Genomic DNA, 14,063 nt, shown 5'->3' on the forward strand with positions numbered 1-14,063 from the left:
GCTTTCTGGGTTACTGTGTTCTTTAACCTGTTCCTGTGTGTGTGTTCTGCTGTACAGTATGTCAGGCAAGAAAGTTATATGTCAGTCCTGGAGCACAAAGTTTTCCCCTTCTCTGGAGGTGTCTCTGTTGTGTACACAGTGCAGCCCCCCTTCCCAGGCAAACAGCACTCAGGAGCCAGCGTGGCTGGACTCCATTAAAGGGATGATTACAGATATACCATCTGAACTGGCTACTGCCAGGCAGTAGAGGCATGATTTAAAAAAAAATCTATGGATGATTTTATGATTCACAATTCAGACCCAGCTTCTCAGCCTCCTCTGTTGGTTTCACAGAAACGCACGCTGCCCCACGTTCTCCAGTTGGACTCCAATGACGAGATGGCAGATATGGAGGAGGGGGAGGTGGAGGTTGATAAGGGAGATAGTACTCTGTCTCAACGAGTGGAAGCTCTTATATAGTCTATTCGGGAGGTCCTGAATATCTCTGATAAGGAGACAGAAACAGTATAGGAATTGTTTTTTAATGTAAATCCAAAGTCTACTGCTACCTTTCCTGTCTCAAAGGAATTAAACACACTTTTTAGAGAAACATGGGTTAATCCTGACAAAAAATTTCAGACCCCTAAAAGGTTGCTGATGTCCTTTCCCTTTCCCCCTGAGGATAGGAAGGTGTGGGAAAATCCTCCTGCAGTGGATACTTCAGTGTCCAGGCTGTCACGTAAGTTTGTGCTGCCTATACCTGGAGCTATCTCCTTAAAGGACCCTGCTGATCATAAGATTGAAACTACACTAAAATCCATTTACACAGCAGTGGGAGTTGCTCAGAAACCCACAATTGCTTGTGGTTGGATTACAAGGGCCATTGTTAAATGGACATGTAGTGTGATAGAGGGTTTTGACACTATGCCTCAAGATGAGCTTCTCCTGCATATTCAGGATTCTGCTAATTTCATGAGTGAAACAATCAAGGAGATTGGCCTGCTCCATGCCTGTTCTACGGCTATGGCTGTGTTGGCACACAGGGCGTTATGGCTGCGGCAGTGGTCAGCAGATGCTGATTCCAAGAGGGGAGTGGAGAACCTTCCTTTTATGGGTGAGGCTTTATTTGGTGACAAACTAAACAAGTGGATTTCACAAGCGATTGCCGGTAAGTCCACCTATCTGCTGTCTGTGGCCCCGCCGGCTAGACGTGCTTACCCTGGCCCCTCTCTACAGTCCTTTTTGGGTGGCCAACGCCGCCAGTGGTAACCGAGGTAAACCTCGCAGACCAGCAGACCACCACCAGCAGCAGTTCCCTGGAGCAGAACTCAGGCTCTGCCTCTTCCAAGCCCTCCGCGTGACGGTTGTCCCCAGTTTATGGGGAACTTACAGGTGGGTGCTCACCTCAAATAGTTCAGTCACATTTGAGCGGGTTCCTGCCGGAATCCCTGGGTGAACCCTAATCTCTCAGGGCTACCGGTTGGAGTTTCAAACGCTCCGACCTCACAGATTCTTCAAGTCCAGCTTGCCAGTTTCACCTGTGTCAAGGGATACCTTGCAGGAAGTTATACACAAACTGTTACGAATGCAGGTCACTGTTCCAGTTCTGCCTATACTCCAAAAAAATGTGATTTTATTCAGGCCTGTTCGTGGTACCAAAACCGGACGGTACGGTTCAGCCGATCTTGAATTTGAAATCACTGAACCCGTACTTACGTGTGTTCAAATTCAAGATGGAGTCTCTGACAGCGGAGGTTTCAGGCCTGGAAGAAGGGGAATTCCTGGTATCCCTGGATATCAAGGATGCGTACCTTCACATCCCGATATGGCCGCTTCATCAAACGTACCTCAGATTTGCGCTGCAGGACAGTCACTTCCAGTTCCAGGCTTTGCCTTTTGGTCTCTCCACGGCACGGATGTGAGTAAATCTACTAAGTTTTGTGCTAAAATACTTAGCGCATGCGCACTGCGTACCATGCGCATGCGCATTTTCGCCTTAATCCCTCCGTTGCGAAAATCGGCAACGAGCGAACAACTCGGAATGACCCCCTATACTTGGACGATCTCCTCATAAAAGCTGTGTTCAGAGCACTCGGTATTGTACTAAGAATTCGTATTCACAATCACTGCCGGCAAAAGCCAAACCCTGCTGGTAAATCATTGAATTTGTAAAAAAAAGCAGTTTTAAAATAGACCTGCTTTTTTAATCCGTATTCTGATAGGCATGCATGGATCAGTGAGATCCGTGCATGCTTATCTGTGGGTAGGGGTGTGAAAGTGTGCTAAATGAAAGAAAAAAATTGTGTGGGGTCCCCCCTCCTAAGCATAACCAGCCTCGGGCTCTTTGAGCCGGCCCTGGTTGTAAAAATACAGGGGGAAAAATGACTGGGGTCCCCCCATATTTAAACAACCAGCACCGGGCTCTGCGTCTGGTCCTGGTTCAAAAAATACATGGGACAAAACACGTAGGGGTCCCCCATATTTTTTAAACCAGCACCGGGCTCCACTAGCCAGAGAGATAATGCCACAGCCTGGGGACACTTTTATACTGGTACCTGCGGCCGTGGCATTACCCCCACAACTAGTCACCACTGGCCGGGGTACCCTGCAGGAGTGGGAACCCCTTAAATCAAGGGGTCCCCCCCCCTCCAGCCACCCAAGGGCGAAGCCCGAGGCTATCGTCCCCCCATTCGTGGGCGCTGGATGGGAGGCTGATAGCCTTTGTGTAAAAAGAAAGAATATTGTTTTTTGTAGTAGAACAACAAGTCCCAGCAAGCCTCCCCCGCAAGCTGGTACTTGGAGAACCACAAGTACCAGCATACGGGGAAATAACGGGCCCGCTGGTACCTGTAGTTCTACTACAAAAAAAATGCCCCAAAAAATACACAACACACACACCGTGATAGTATAACTTTAATTGACATACATGCACACTTACACACACACACACACACACACACACACACACACACACACACATACTTACCTATGTTGACACGGAGCACCTCGGTCCCCTTGTCCACGTAGAATCCACGGGGTACCTGTAAATAAAAATTATACTTACAAACAATCCAGCGTCGTTCTGTCCTCTTCTTTAACTTTATAATCCACGTACTTGTTTAAAATAATAAACCGACAACCCGAACCTCGCAACTAAAGGGGTTCCATGTTTACACAAGGAACCCCTTTCCCCGACTGGCGGGACCCCCGTGACTTCTGTCAGTGAAGGTCCCGCCAGCCAATCAGGGAGCGCCACGTCATGGCACTCTCCTGATTGGCTGTGAGCTCCTGCACTGTCAATCAGGAGGAGCGCACTGGTTACAATGTAGCGTGGTGCAGCTCCATTATAACCAATGATGGGAACTTTGCGGTCTGCGGTTAACCGCAAAGTTAATTGTGGTCACCCACAACACAAGAGTGACCCCAATTAACTTTGCGTCTATTTTCTTCCAGAGGCAGTTGGCTGTTATCCCTGAAGTCCAGACGTTCTTGAAGGGGGTCCTTCTTATTCAACCACCCTTTGTACCTCCCACGCCTCCGTGGGATCTCAATCTGGTTCTGACCTTTCTCCAATTGGATTGGTTTGAACCTCTACACAAGGTGGATATGAAATACTTGACTTGGAAGACTGTCATGTTGTTGGCCTTGGCCTCTGCAAGACGTGTCTTGAGTTAGGGACCTTGCCCCCTTGTCCTGTTAGAGCCCTTATCTGGTGTTCCATGAGGATAGAGCGGAACTGAGGACTCGCCAGCAATTTTTGGCTAAAGTGGTGTCGGCTTTTCACATCAACCAACCGATCATGGTGGTCTCTGACAAGTCTAGTACGCTAAAGTCCTTGGATGTGGTTCGTACTTTGAAGATTTATGTCAAGAGGACGGCTCGTCACAGGAAATCTGATTTGCTTTCTGTTCTCTATGATGCTAACAAGATAGGTTGTCCTGCTTCGAAGCAGTCATTCGCACGTTTTATCAGGGTTACGATCCAACAGGCTTACTCTTTGGCGGCTCTGCCGTTGCCAAGGTCTGTTCAGGCCCATTCTACGCCGTCGGTGGGATCTTCCTGGGCGACTGCACGGGGTGTTTCAGCTTTGCAGTTATACCGGGCAGCTACTTGGTCGGGGTCGAACACGTTTGTTAAATTTTACAGGATCGACACCTTGGCTACTGAGCACCTTCAGTTTGGTTACTCGGTTTAGCAGGGGTCTCAGCACTCTCCCACCCGGTCTGGGAGCTTTGGGACTTCCCCATGGTACTAAGACCATCCCAGTATCCCTAGGACGTAAGAGAAAATAGAATTTTAATACCTACCGGTAAATCTTTTTCTCGTAGTCCGTAGGGAATACTGGGCGCCCGCCTCTGTGCTTCGTTATTTCCTGCAAGAGTTGTTTCTTTGTTATTTCCTGCAAGAGTTGTTTCTTGTGTGTTTGTTGTTTGGGTCTGCTGTTGCTGTCCCTATTTTCAAGTTGTGGTTAGGCGTTGCTATCCTCTTGTCTTGTGTGCTGGTTCGTTTCTCACCACTTTCTTGTCTATTTTCCTCCTCTCAAAGTATGTCCGTATCCTCGGGCACAGTTTTCCTAGACTGGGTCTGCGGGAGGGGCATAGAGAGGAGAAGCCAGCACACTCTGAAGAAGTTTTAAAGTACCAGGCTCCAATAAACCCCATCTATACACCATGGTACTAAGACCATCCCAGTATCCTCTACGGACTACGAGAAACGGATTTACTGATAGGTATTAAAATCCTATTTTTTTTTACTTTTTCATACTTTACGATCCACATGGACTACAATTGGGAACAGGAACCTTGTCTGAAGGTTGGCGAACGAAGCGAGCCATACGTGGGGACACGGTGCGCTAATTTGGGTTCCCAGCCACTTTACGAAGAAAACGACACAAATATAAATAAAAAAACTCATGTTGACCAAATGACTGTGTTGACCTATTTCAGGTGTTGACCTAGTCACTGTTGACCAATAGTGGTCGACCTAATGACTGTTGACCTAGTTACTGCGACCCAACGAACCACACTCCTCTCTGGGGTTTAAGGTGGTCATTCCGAGTTGTTCGCTAGCTGTTTTCGGTCGTTGCGCAGCGTTTAGTAAAAAAAGCGGCACTTCAGCGCATGCGTAAGCGGCGCAATGCGCACGTGCGACGTACTTTCACAACAGCCGAAGTAGTTTCACACAAGGTCTAACGACGCTTTTCAGTGGCACTGCTCGCCGCAGAGTGATTGACATGAAGTGGGTGTTTCTGGGAGGTAACTGACCGTTTTCGGGGAGTGTGTGGACAAACGCAGGCGTGTCAGATACAAACGCAGGCGTGCCGGGGGAAACGCAGGCATGGCTGGCGAACGCAGGGCGTGTTAGTGATGTCAAAACAGGAACTAAATAGTCTGAAGTGATCGCAAGGTAGGAGTAGGTCTGAGAGCTGCTCAGAAACTACAATATCTTTTTTTTTGTAGCCGCGCTGCGATCCTTTCGTTCGCACTTCTGCTAAGCTAAGATAAACTCCCAGAGGGCGGCGGCTTAGCGTTTGCATGGCTGCTAAAAGCTGCTAGCGAGCGAACAACTCGGAATGAGGGCCCAAGTCTGGAGACTGTGCTGGACATTACATGATTTGCTTTCCTCAGAGGTAGTTCTGTTCTGACATAAACTGGACATATGTCTTGGGGCCTAATTCAGACCTGATCGTAGCCCTGCAAAATTTTGCAGGGCTACGATCAGGCACTCTGACATGCGGGGGGACACCCAGCACAGGGCTAGTCCGCTCCGCATGTCAGGCCCGCCTCCCCCCCTGCCCGCAGAAGTGCAAAAGCATTGCACAGCGGCGATGCTTTTGCACTTCAGGAGTAACTCCCAGCCAGCGCAGCTTTTGCTTGCTGGCCGGGAGTTACTCATCGCTGCCTGGGTTGCAGCGGCTGCGTGTGACATCACACAGCTGCTATGGCCCGCCCCCTGTATGGTCTGGCCACGCCTGCGTTGCCCGGACCGCACCCACAAAACGGCAGCCAAACGTTGCCGTGCCGCCCCCTCCCACCCAGAGACCGCCTCTGCCTGTCAATCAGAGGCGACTGCCAGGCAACGACAGCCATCGGCTCTGAGCCACGCGCCGATGCACTACGGCGCATGCGCACTTCTGACCTGATCGCTGCGATGAACGGCAGCGTGCGATCAGGTCAGAATGACCCACTTGGGTCATTATCTTGATGAAGAATGAACCTTTGACCAGAGGGTATTGCATACCGCTGATAAATGCTTTGACTCAGGGCCAGAGGCGGAACTAGCGGTGGAGCAGCTGGTATACTGCACCGAGGCCTTCTGCAGTGAAAGGGCCCGTTGCAGTAAAGGGGCCCACAGCATTACAATAAAGGGGCCCACAGCATTACAATGAGTCAGACTGACTCATTATATGCTGACGATTGCCCTGCTCCACGGGGTACCAGTTCCCCAGTAACATAGAATGAGCAGCTGAGACTGAGCTGCTGTCTGAGTGCGGTGATGGTCCGGCCAGAGGGAGAGGAGGGGCTGCAATCCCCTCTCCTACCAGGTCCTCCCCTTTTCTCTCCTTATTGCTCTGACCATGACTTCTTCTCTGAGTCAGTCCGTGCCGCCAGCGACGCTTTACAGTTCTGGGCCCAGGTAAGTCAATTGTAATATATTTGTCACACACTGCCTGTCACCTTCTCCCTGGTGTCACCAATTGTCTTTTCCTTGCGTCACCTACTGCCTCCCCAGTCACCCACTGCCTGTCACCCTCTCCCTTGTCACCCACAGCATGCCACCCTCTCCCTGGCGTCACCCACTGCCTCTCCCTGGCATCATCCACTGCCCCTCCACCTACCCTCTCCCTGTCACCCACAGCATGTCACCCTCTATTAAGCGTTACCCACGGCCTCTCCCTGTCAATACCCACTGCCTCTCCCCATCACTCTCTCCCTGTCACCCACTGCCTGTCACCATCTCCCTGGCGTCACTCACTGCCACTCCATGGCATGGCCCACTGCCTGTCACCATCTCCCTCTCACCCACTGCCTGACACCATCTCCCTGGTGTCACCCACTACCTCTGCCTGGCATCATCCACTGCCTCTCCCCATCACTTTCCTGGGTGTTTAAAATTACAATGCTTTTAACAGCAATAAACCTCAGTAAATAAACACCACACATGGAGGAACCATAGCTTTGCCTACACAACACTGTACAAAAGCCCTGTATGATGAACAAAATACTCACATTTTAATCATTTTGATTCATTGGACCATAAGACCTTCTTCCAGTCCTCAGTAGTTCAATGGCAGTGCTTCAGACCCAGGCAAAGCCACTTTTTCATTGTGCAGAACAGCTATAAGTTCTTAACCCACTACTGGTTTACTGAAAATGGCCTTCTTTTATAGCTGTCAACTTTACATTGTTATTCATTTTATTCTAACTAAACTCTTTTGCTAACCCTTAGCAGTTTACTACTTCCCTTGTATAATTTCAGGTTATTCACTGGACTTGAATTGCTTAAATTTCAATAAAAACTGTAAAAATGGGGGTGCTATAAAACTCTTGACCAGTAGTACGTACCTACATACGCACGTATGTACACGTACTCATACAGTATATACAGTATAAATTAAAGCTACCTGAAAGTGGGAAACCTCTTCCATTTGTATTATCTGACAATATCAAACAATACTGACTTACCTCGCCACCTGATTTATAACGGGTGCAAAGTTGGTCGGACCGTAGAGCTGAACCGTTCGCAGACTTTTAAAGTACGCCTCCAGCACACCCTGTATTCCCACACAGTTTGGATTTTCAACATCACCGTTCTAAGGAGAAATGGAGAGACCCAAAAGACAACTTCAGGGTACTCAGGTCATGTAACGCCTAGTCTGTGCACAATGGGGTAAATTTACTAAGGTGGGAGATTTTTAGAACTGGTGATGTTGCCCATAGCAACCAATCAGATTATATCTATTATCTGCTAGAAGCAGCTAGATAAATGGTAAGTAGAATCTGACTGGTTGCCATGGGCAACATCACCAGTTCTAAAAATCTCCCACCTTAGTAAATTTACCCCAATGTGTCTTTTTTGCTGCATTGTGCTAAAATGTTCAAAGGTTCGGAAAAAAAAATAGACCTTTAAAAAAGTAATTTGCATATTCACAAAAAGTTGCAATATATTTGCAAAAATGTGCCAGATATCAGTGTGTTTAGAATTACGGCAGTCTGAATAAAACCATTAAAAGCACCTTAAGGAATGAATAAATGAAGTTAGAATGAATCATGTTCAGAGCAATACTTTCCATTCCAATATAAAATGTGTGTAGATTATTCTTTTTGTGTCCTATTACACTAAATTAGGTCAGAAGACATTTACAAACCAGTGGGAATTCATGGGAAATCTTGCCATCTGGTGGGATCTTGGCACCAAAGCCGTAAGCTGGGAATAGTTTGTCACTGTCGTAGTCCTGTATTATCTCTCCCACAGCTTTCAGGGCCATGCCATATGCGTTTAACTGGTAGGGATTCATGTAGTGGAGAGAGGTGGGCTGTGAGGGGTTACCTGGGGAGACGAGAGAAAAACACAGTTGTTATCTAGAGCACTGCGCTCTGTAGAGAGATAAATGGCAGTGGCAAGATATTACAAGTTGCAGGCTGACAGTACTTTCAGTGTTTTATAATGGGCATTAAAATGCCTTAGTTTCGACTACTGCATAGATTTCAGTAATATTGGGGGCACAGGTCAGTGCAGCCGGAGGGTGTGGACTGTGTGGATTATAAAGACAACATATCTTTGTTCACAACCGTGTGAACCAGGGCCGGACTTCCCATCTGACAAATGCCAGAAGGGCCGATGGCCTGGTGGGCCGGTCCTGTCAGGCAGAGAGCCAGGAAGGCTGCGCGCAGCCTTCCAGCTCTCCGCTCTGGCCAATCCCCCGCCGTCTCCATAGAAATGGAGGCGTGCCGCGGGTCCACGCCCCCCTGACTCGCGGCACGCCCCCGTCTTTAGTGCCCATGCGCCCTCGTATGCGGTGCGCACGCCCCTGGCATGTGTGCGCGCACCTACGGCCAGGGCTGTTTTCGGCCCCCAGTCTGTCCCTGGTGTGAACTGTCTGCACAAGGTCAGTTTAGGGCATTGCTACATTTCACTTTGCAAAGGACTCTGTGTCCATCAACTGGATGCAGCATGGAGGGTTCACGTCTCCAAATGGTCATGTTATTTCGCAGTGGCAGCTCCAGAGGTGGGGCAAAATTCAAATAGGGGAGCCACACCAACTGCCACCCCAAACACTGCCAACATCACCGGGTGGGACTCACTGGCAGTTGATGTGGCTCGCTCTAATTGAAATTTGGACTGCGCTGCAGCCCCATCTCTGGAGCCGCCACTGGTTACTTGTCTTTAGTAGAAGGGAAAGTGCAAGTAGGAGGTTCTGTGAACGTGGTACAGCAAATTGCGCCATCACAGCCCAGGCCACCCACTGCTCAGTGCTGTTATTTGCGACCTTGGCCAGTGGGACTACAATTACACGGATCCAGTCATTGATCAAGGAGGCTGGTCTACTATCACCGGAAGTTGCGAGTTTCCCACACATTCCAGGAGAGTAAGTAATTATGGTTTACAGCGGATCTGTGATGTCATAAGAAATCCTAAACTATTATGCATTTGTGCAAAACATCCACAGAAGTCTGGGCCTAGGGGATCATTTTGTACACATTATTATTTACTTTATATTTTAATAATTAATTAATTAATTAATTAAATAAATAGTGCACTCATTGGGCCTGATTCAGATTTGGAAGCAAGGAAGAAAAAGAAAATAAGTTTGTACCTGGAACAAACCAAGTTGCCATGCAAGGGGAGGAAATACATTTATATTGTTTCTGTGAAGGGTAAATACTGGCTGCTTTTGCATGTAGCCCACAAATGTTAGACAGCTTTATTTTTACACTGCAATTTAGATTTCCATTTGAACACACCACGCCGAAATCTAACTTTCTCTGCACATGTTACATCTGACCCTCCTGCAGTGGGTTTGTCTGTTTGTTTGCTTTTTTGGTTTGAAAACAACTCTGAATAACCCCCATTTAGCCATGGGCGGAGCTAAATTATTTCCTTTATTTTATGCACATTATTTGTTGTGGGGGTGGGTAGAACCCTCGATATGGAGAGTAAAGGTCAGGGGTGGCCTATAGCACTGGAAATTGTAAATTCAGGTGACCCTGAATTATATAGTCAGTATCAATATCAAGGCATTGTAAATATGGTTACTTTATAAAATAACACAATAAGAAAACATGGTGATCACTGGACTTGGCGATATTAACCCTGTCACTTCCAGAATACCAGCGACCGTGTCTTCATCTTCACTGTCCTTATTATGTTTATTTCAATCTGTACTGTGATGGATTTTGCCATCAGGGCCAAAAATAGCAGCTAGTTTCCAGGCGTGGGGATGGCAAACATATAAATGCTCCTTTCAGGTTTTCTCCTGAGCGCAGCGTCTACAAATAGACCCACTCTCCTGCTGCATACACGGGAGTCAATTGAGCGCTTCATTAAGAGAGGAGTTAAACTGACAATATCTGCAAAGTCAGATACTAAACTAGCCCTGACCAGTCAACCCGCTTCTGTGTTATCATAGCAACCCACCCGTGTCTCTTCCCCAGGTCCGTGTTCTTTTTGTGGCAGTGAGAGTCTCACAATTAATTGGAATAATAGAAGAAAGTTGAGGGGAGGGAGGAGAAATAGTGTTCCATACTCACCGTTCGAAGCTGTAAAATCAATGGCTACTGTGAAGTTTAATTGCGTCCTAGAGAAGACGTAGAAAAGTAATTGCAGAGATTCCTCCTGACTTATACACTAGATCATTTCCAGATCTGTCTCCTCTACAGCCTAAATACAATCTAATGATAAATAGATACGTGGTGTTCACATACTTCTTTGACATACTGTATTAAGTAATGTCGGCTGTCATTCCGGAACTGTGGTCATGAAGTAAGTGGTATATTCTGCCCTCTTCTTACCTTTATCCTGCACAAGTGTATAACTCAGAGTTTCCCAAACTACATATCCAGGTTTTATGGCTATCCAGGCTTGAGTAAGATTGACTGAGGTACTAATTAAGACACCTGTGCTCAAGCATGGATATCTTTAAAATGGCGGAGTATGGCAAACTCTGCAGCTGCAGTGGTTATGGAACTAAAAGTCCCAGCATGCACTACTTTACCTGTCCTTTTATTAGGGGACAGAGGATATAAATTCGCCTATAACCTATATAACAGTGTCCACTCCCGCCTCTTGCCCAGTTTACATAATGTGACGTCTCCTGTTGCGTGATTGGGTCCTTACAAAAACTATTCATTTTATTTAATGTAAACGTTATCCATGAATCACCCGTGCAAACTGTCTTTTCTCCTCTAAACTCATTTCATGTATTTTTCCATAGTATAATCAATTTTATGTATCAACGCTTGGAGAGAGATAACGTGGAGAGAGATACACTACCAACCAATCAGCTCCTAAATGTCATTTTTCAAACACAGCCTGTAACATGACAATTAGGAGCTGACTGGTTAGTACTTTATCTCTTTCCGGTTTATCTCTCTCCAAGGTTTGATACATCCTCCCCTTAGACTCAAGATACATAGGAAAAGGGTGAGAAGTCACTTACCCTCCTTTGATGTAATCCACAAATGTGTACTCAGACTCCGCCTTGAAGGACAGAAGTGTCACCTATGAAACACGGAGGAGATTAGGTTATCATTCTCATCCTTCTAACTAACGAACATCAAAGCCACCACCCACCATTAGGAGTCTTCATACTGGTATAATCTTTAGAAGGGGGTGTAAGCGTGCCATTATCAGGGTGTAGCCATGTCACAGTTGGACATGGTTATGTCCCCCATGGGTGTGCCCATCTACCCTACATGCATGCCTAGCTCTTTGATAGTGTTGTGCCGCCCATTACCCAACTCCTGTCTCCTATGAAAACACACTACCCACTGCCGCAGTGTACATGACATACCCCCAAATCAACGTGAATAATGTAGGTGTACCCTTCAAAAACTGATGTTGGGCAACCATTAATATTCCCGATTCGATGGAAATAATTGTTCCATCTGATGCCAGGATTGCGATGGTTACCATCATCACATGCTTGTATCCCTTGGATCATACGATGGTTGATTAATTCCATCCAGCTGGGGACACCCGGAAGCACTGTCAGCATGGCTGATTTATACGCTGGGTTCCACTGTGCATGTGCACTAAATGACAATCAATGGTTAACCCACTGACTGGTTACCTGCACGTAGCCATGGCATCATTGCCTTCTCTATACGGTGGCTATCGTGTGATGACCATCCCTAGGGTAATATGCCAGTGGGCAGGACGTAGCCCTCATATCCGGACAGTGCTGCCTAAATTACACTGTTGGGAGTTATGGTAAATTTGTTGCACTGAACATGTCCCTTGCACATCAGAACCAATATTGAGAGAAGTCATGTATATGAATGTGTCAAGACATTACTCTATAAATAACCATACTGAACATGTGTCCCTTTAAATCATATTTGTACAGTCTGTCGGTTTGTGGCATCTTTTGCATGAACAGGCCAATGCTATATATACACAATGTTGTATTTTGTGTAACTGTGATATAACAGGGTCACATCCCCCACCACCACCATTACGCCCTGTGTCTGTGACAAATAAGACAAACAAGCCATTGGCGCGCAGGGTAGATTTTATATATATATAGTACTGTCCTTTGGAATGTAGTGATTTTACTATAAACACAGTAGGTCTTCTAAATGTTAACTCACTGTCCCCGAGTTGATATATTTCTTCTTTTTGCACTTCTTTTTCGGATTTAATACCTAAAGGAGATAGGAATGACACGTCAAGGATGCCTCCCTATAACTGACAACACAGAAACATTCATCTTCATTAGTGCAGATACCAGGACATTCATCAGTGGGAAAGAGAGTTCTATCTTGTTACACCTCTGGACCCGCAGTCACAATTACAGTGACACCTCACAGTGAGTGCTGAGAATAATGGCTTCTGCAAGAGGTGTGTGTTTGTTTGTGTGTGTGTGTGTGTGTGGCGAGGGAGTTACTGTTTATTGTCTAATTTTCTAAAGTCACACATACTGCCATATACAGAGATACAGGACAGCAGTTGTTTTGCTATAACAACTAATATGACATTAAGGGGGATATTCAATTAGCCGTAATAGGATGCAATTCGCAAAAACAGATCTATTCAATTATTCACCGGCGATAATTCTTCATAGGTTTTATAGCAAATTTATTTCACCACCTCTGAGCAGGTGGAAAAATTGGAGAAAATCCCTATTTTAAAGGTAAAAAGATTGGGATTTGGTTCATTTGTGGGGTGAAAAAATGCAAAATGATGGAAATTGGGGTACAGGATATGTGACAGGTATATTGGGTTTCTTTATGAGTGAGACAAGTGTTTTTAGACTTCCAGGTGGGAGTAACACTTGAATTGCTCAATCGGGCACTATCTAGTGGCTGCCGGGGCGCAAAACACTTACATTCCCCCATAGAGGGGAGGAGCAACATTAGCTTTTTGTTATATATGATTATAGAGCTAGTTTATTATTAATAATAATAATAATAATAATAATATTCTGGACCTAGTTATTACCAATTATATCAAACATTACAGTTGGGGAGACCTTGGGAAACAGTGACCACTATATGATCTCATTCGACATTAGTTTCAAGAAACAAAGCTATAAGGGATCAACCAAAACATTAAACTTTGGAAAAGCTAACTTCAATATGCTGAGGCAGGCACTAAACAACATTAACTGGGAAGTTTTGTTTCAGGGTAAGGACACTTCGGAAATGTGGGATGCTTTAAAAGGGTTGCTTGATAGCAATATTCACAAATTCATTCCCATGGGCAATAAACACAGGAGTACTAAACACAAACCAATGTTGCTTAATGAGGAGGTCAAAAAAAAATGGCTAATAAGAGGCGTGCTTTCAAAGCATTTAAGTCATTTGGAGGGGAGGAGTCATTCCAGTTTTACAAGGAATGCAATAAAAGATGCAAAAAGGTAA

The 14,063-nt window shown here is 46.1% G+C and overlaps 1 protein-coding gene across 3 annotated transcripts in view; it reads right to left on the reverse strand.

The window, feature by feature from the left end:
• CPNE9 (copine family member 9) overlaps positions 1 to 14,063 on the reverse strand; it is a 560,849-nt gene that overhangs the window by 33,798 nt on the left and 512,988 nt on the right. For all 3 annotated transcript variants that reach the window (XM_063940993.1, XM_063940994.1, XM_063940995.1), the window contains 5 exons: positions 12,792 to 12,845; positions 11,639 to 11,700; positions 10,731 to 10,777; positions 8,348 to 8,529; positions 7,665 to 7,792 (listed from right to left, as the gene is read on the reverse strand). In XM_063940993.1, the coding sequence (XP_063797063.1) occupies positions 7,665 to 7,792; positions 8,348 to 8,529; positions 10,731 to 10,777; positions 11,639 to 11,700; positions 12,792 to 12,845 (473 nt within the window). The remainder of the gene's footprint in view (positions 1 to 7,664; positions 7,793 to 8,347; positions 8,530 to 10,730; positions 10,778 to 11,638; positions 11,701 to 12,791; positions 12,846 to 14,063) is intronic.

The sequence above is a fragment of the Pseudophryne corroboree genome, chromosome 9 (genome assembly GCF_028390025.1).
Source record: "Pseudophryne corroboree isolate aPseCor3 chromosome 9, aPseCor3.hap2, whole genome shotgun sequence".
NCBI classification, from domain to species: Eukaryota; Metazoa; Chordata; class Amphibia; order Anura; family Myobatrachidae; genus Pseudophryne; species Pseudophryne corroboree.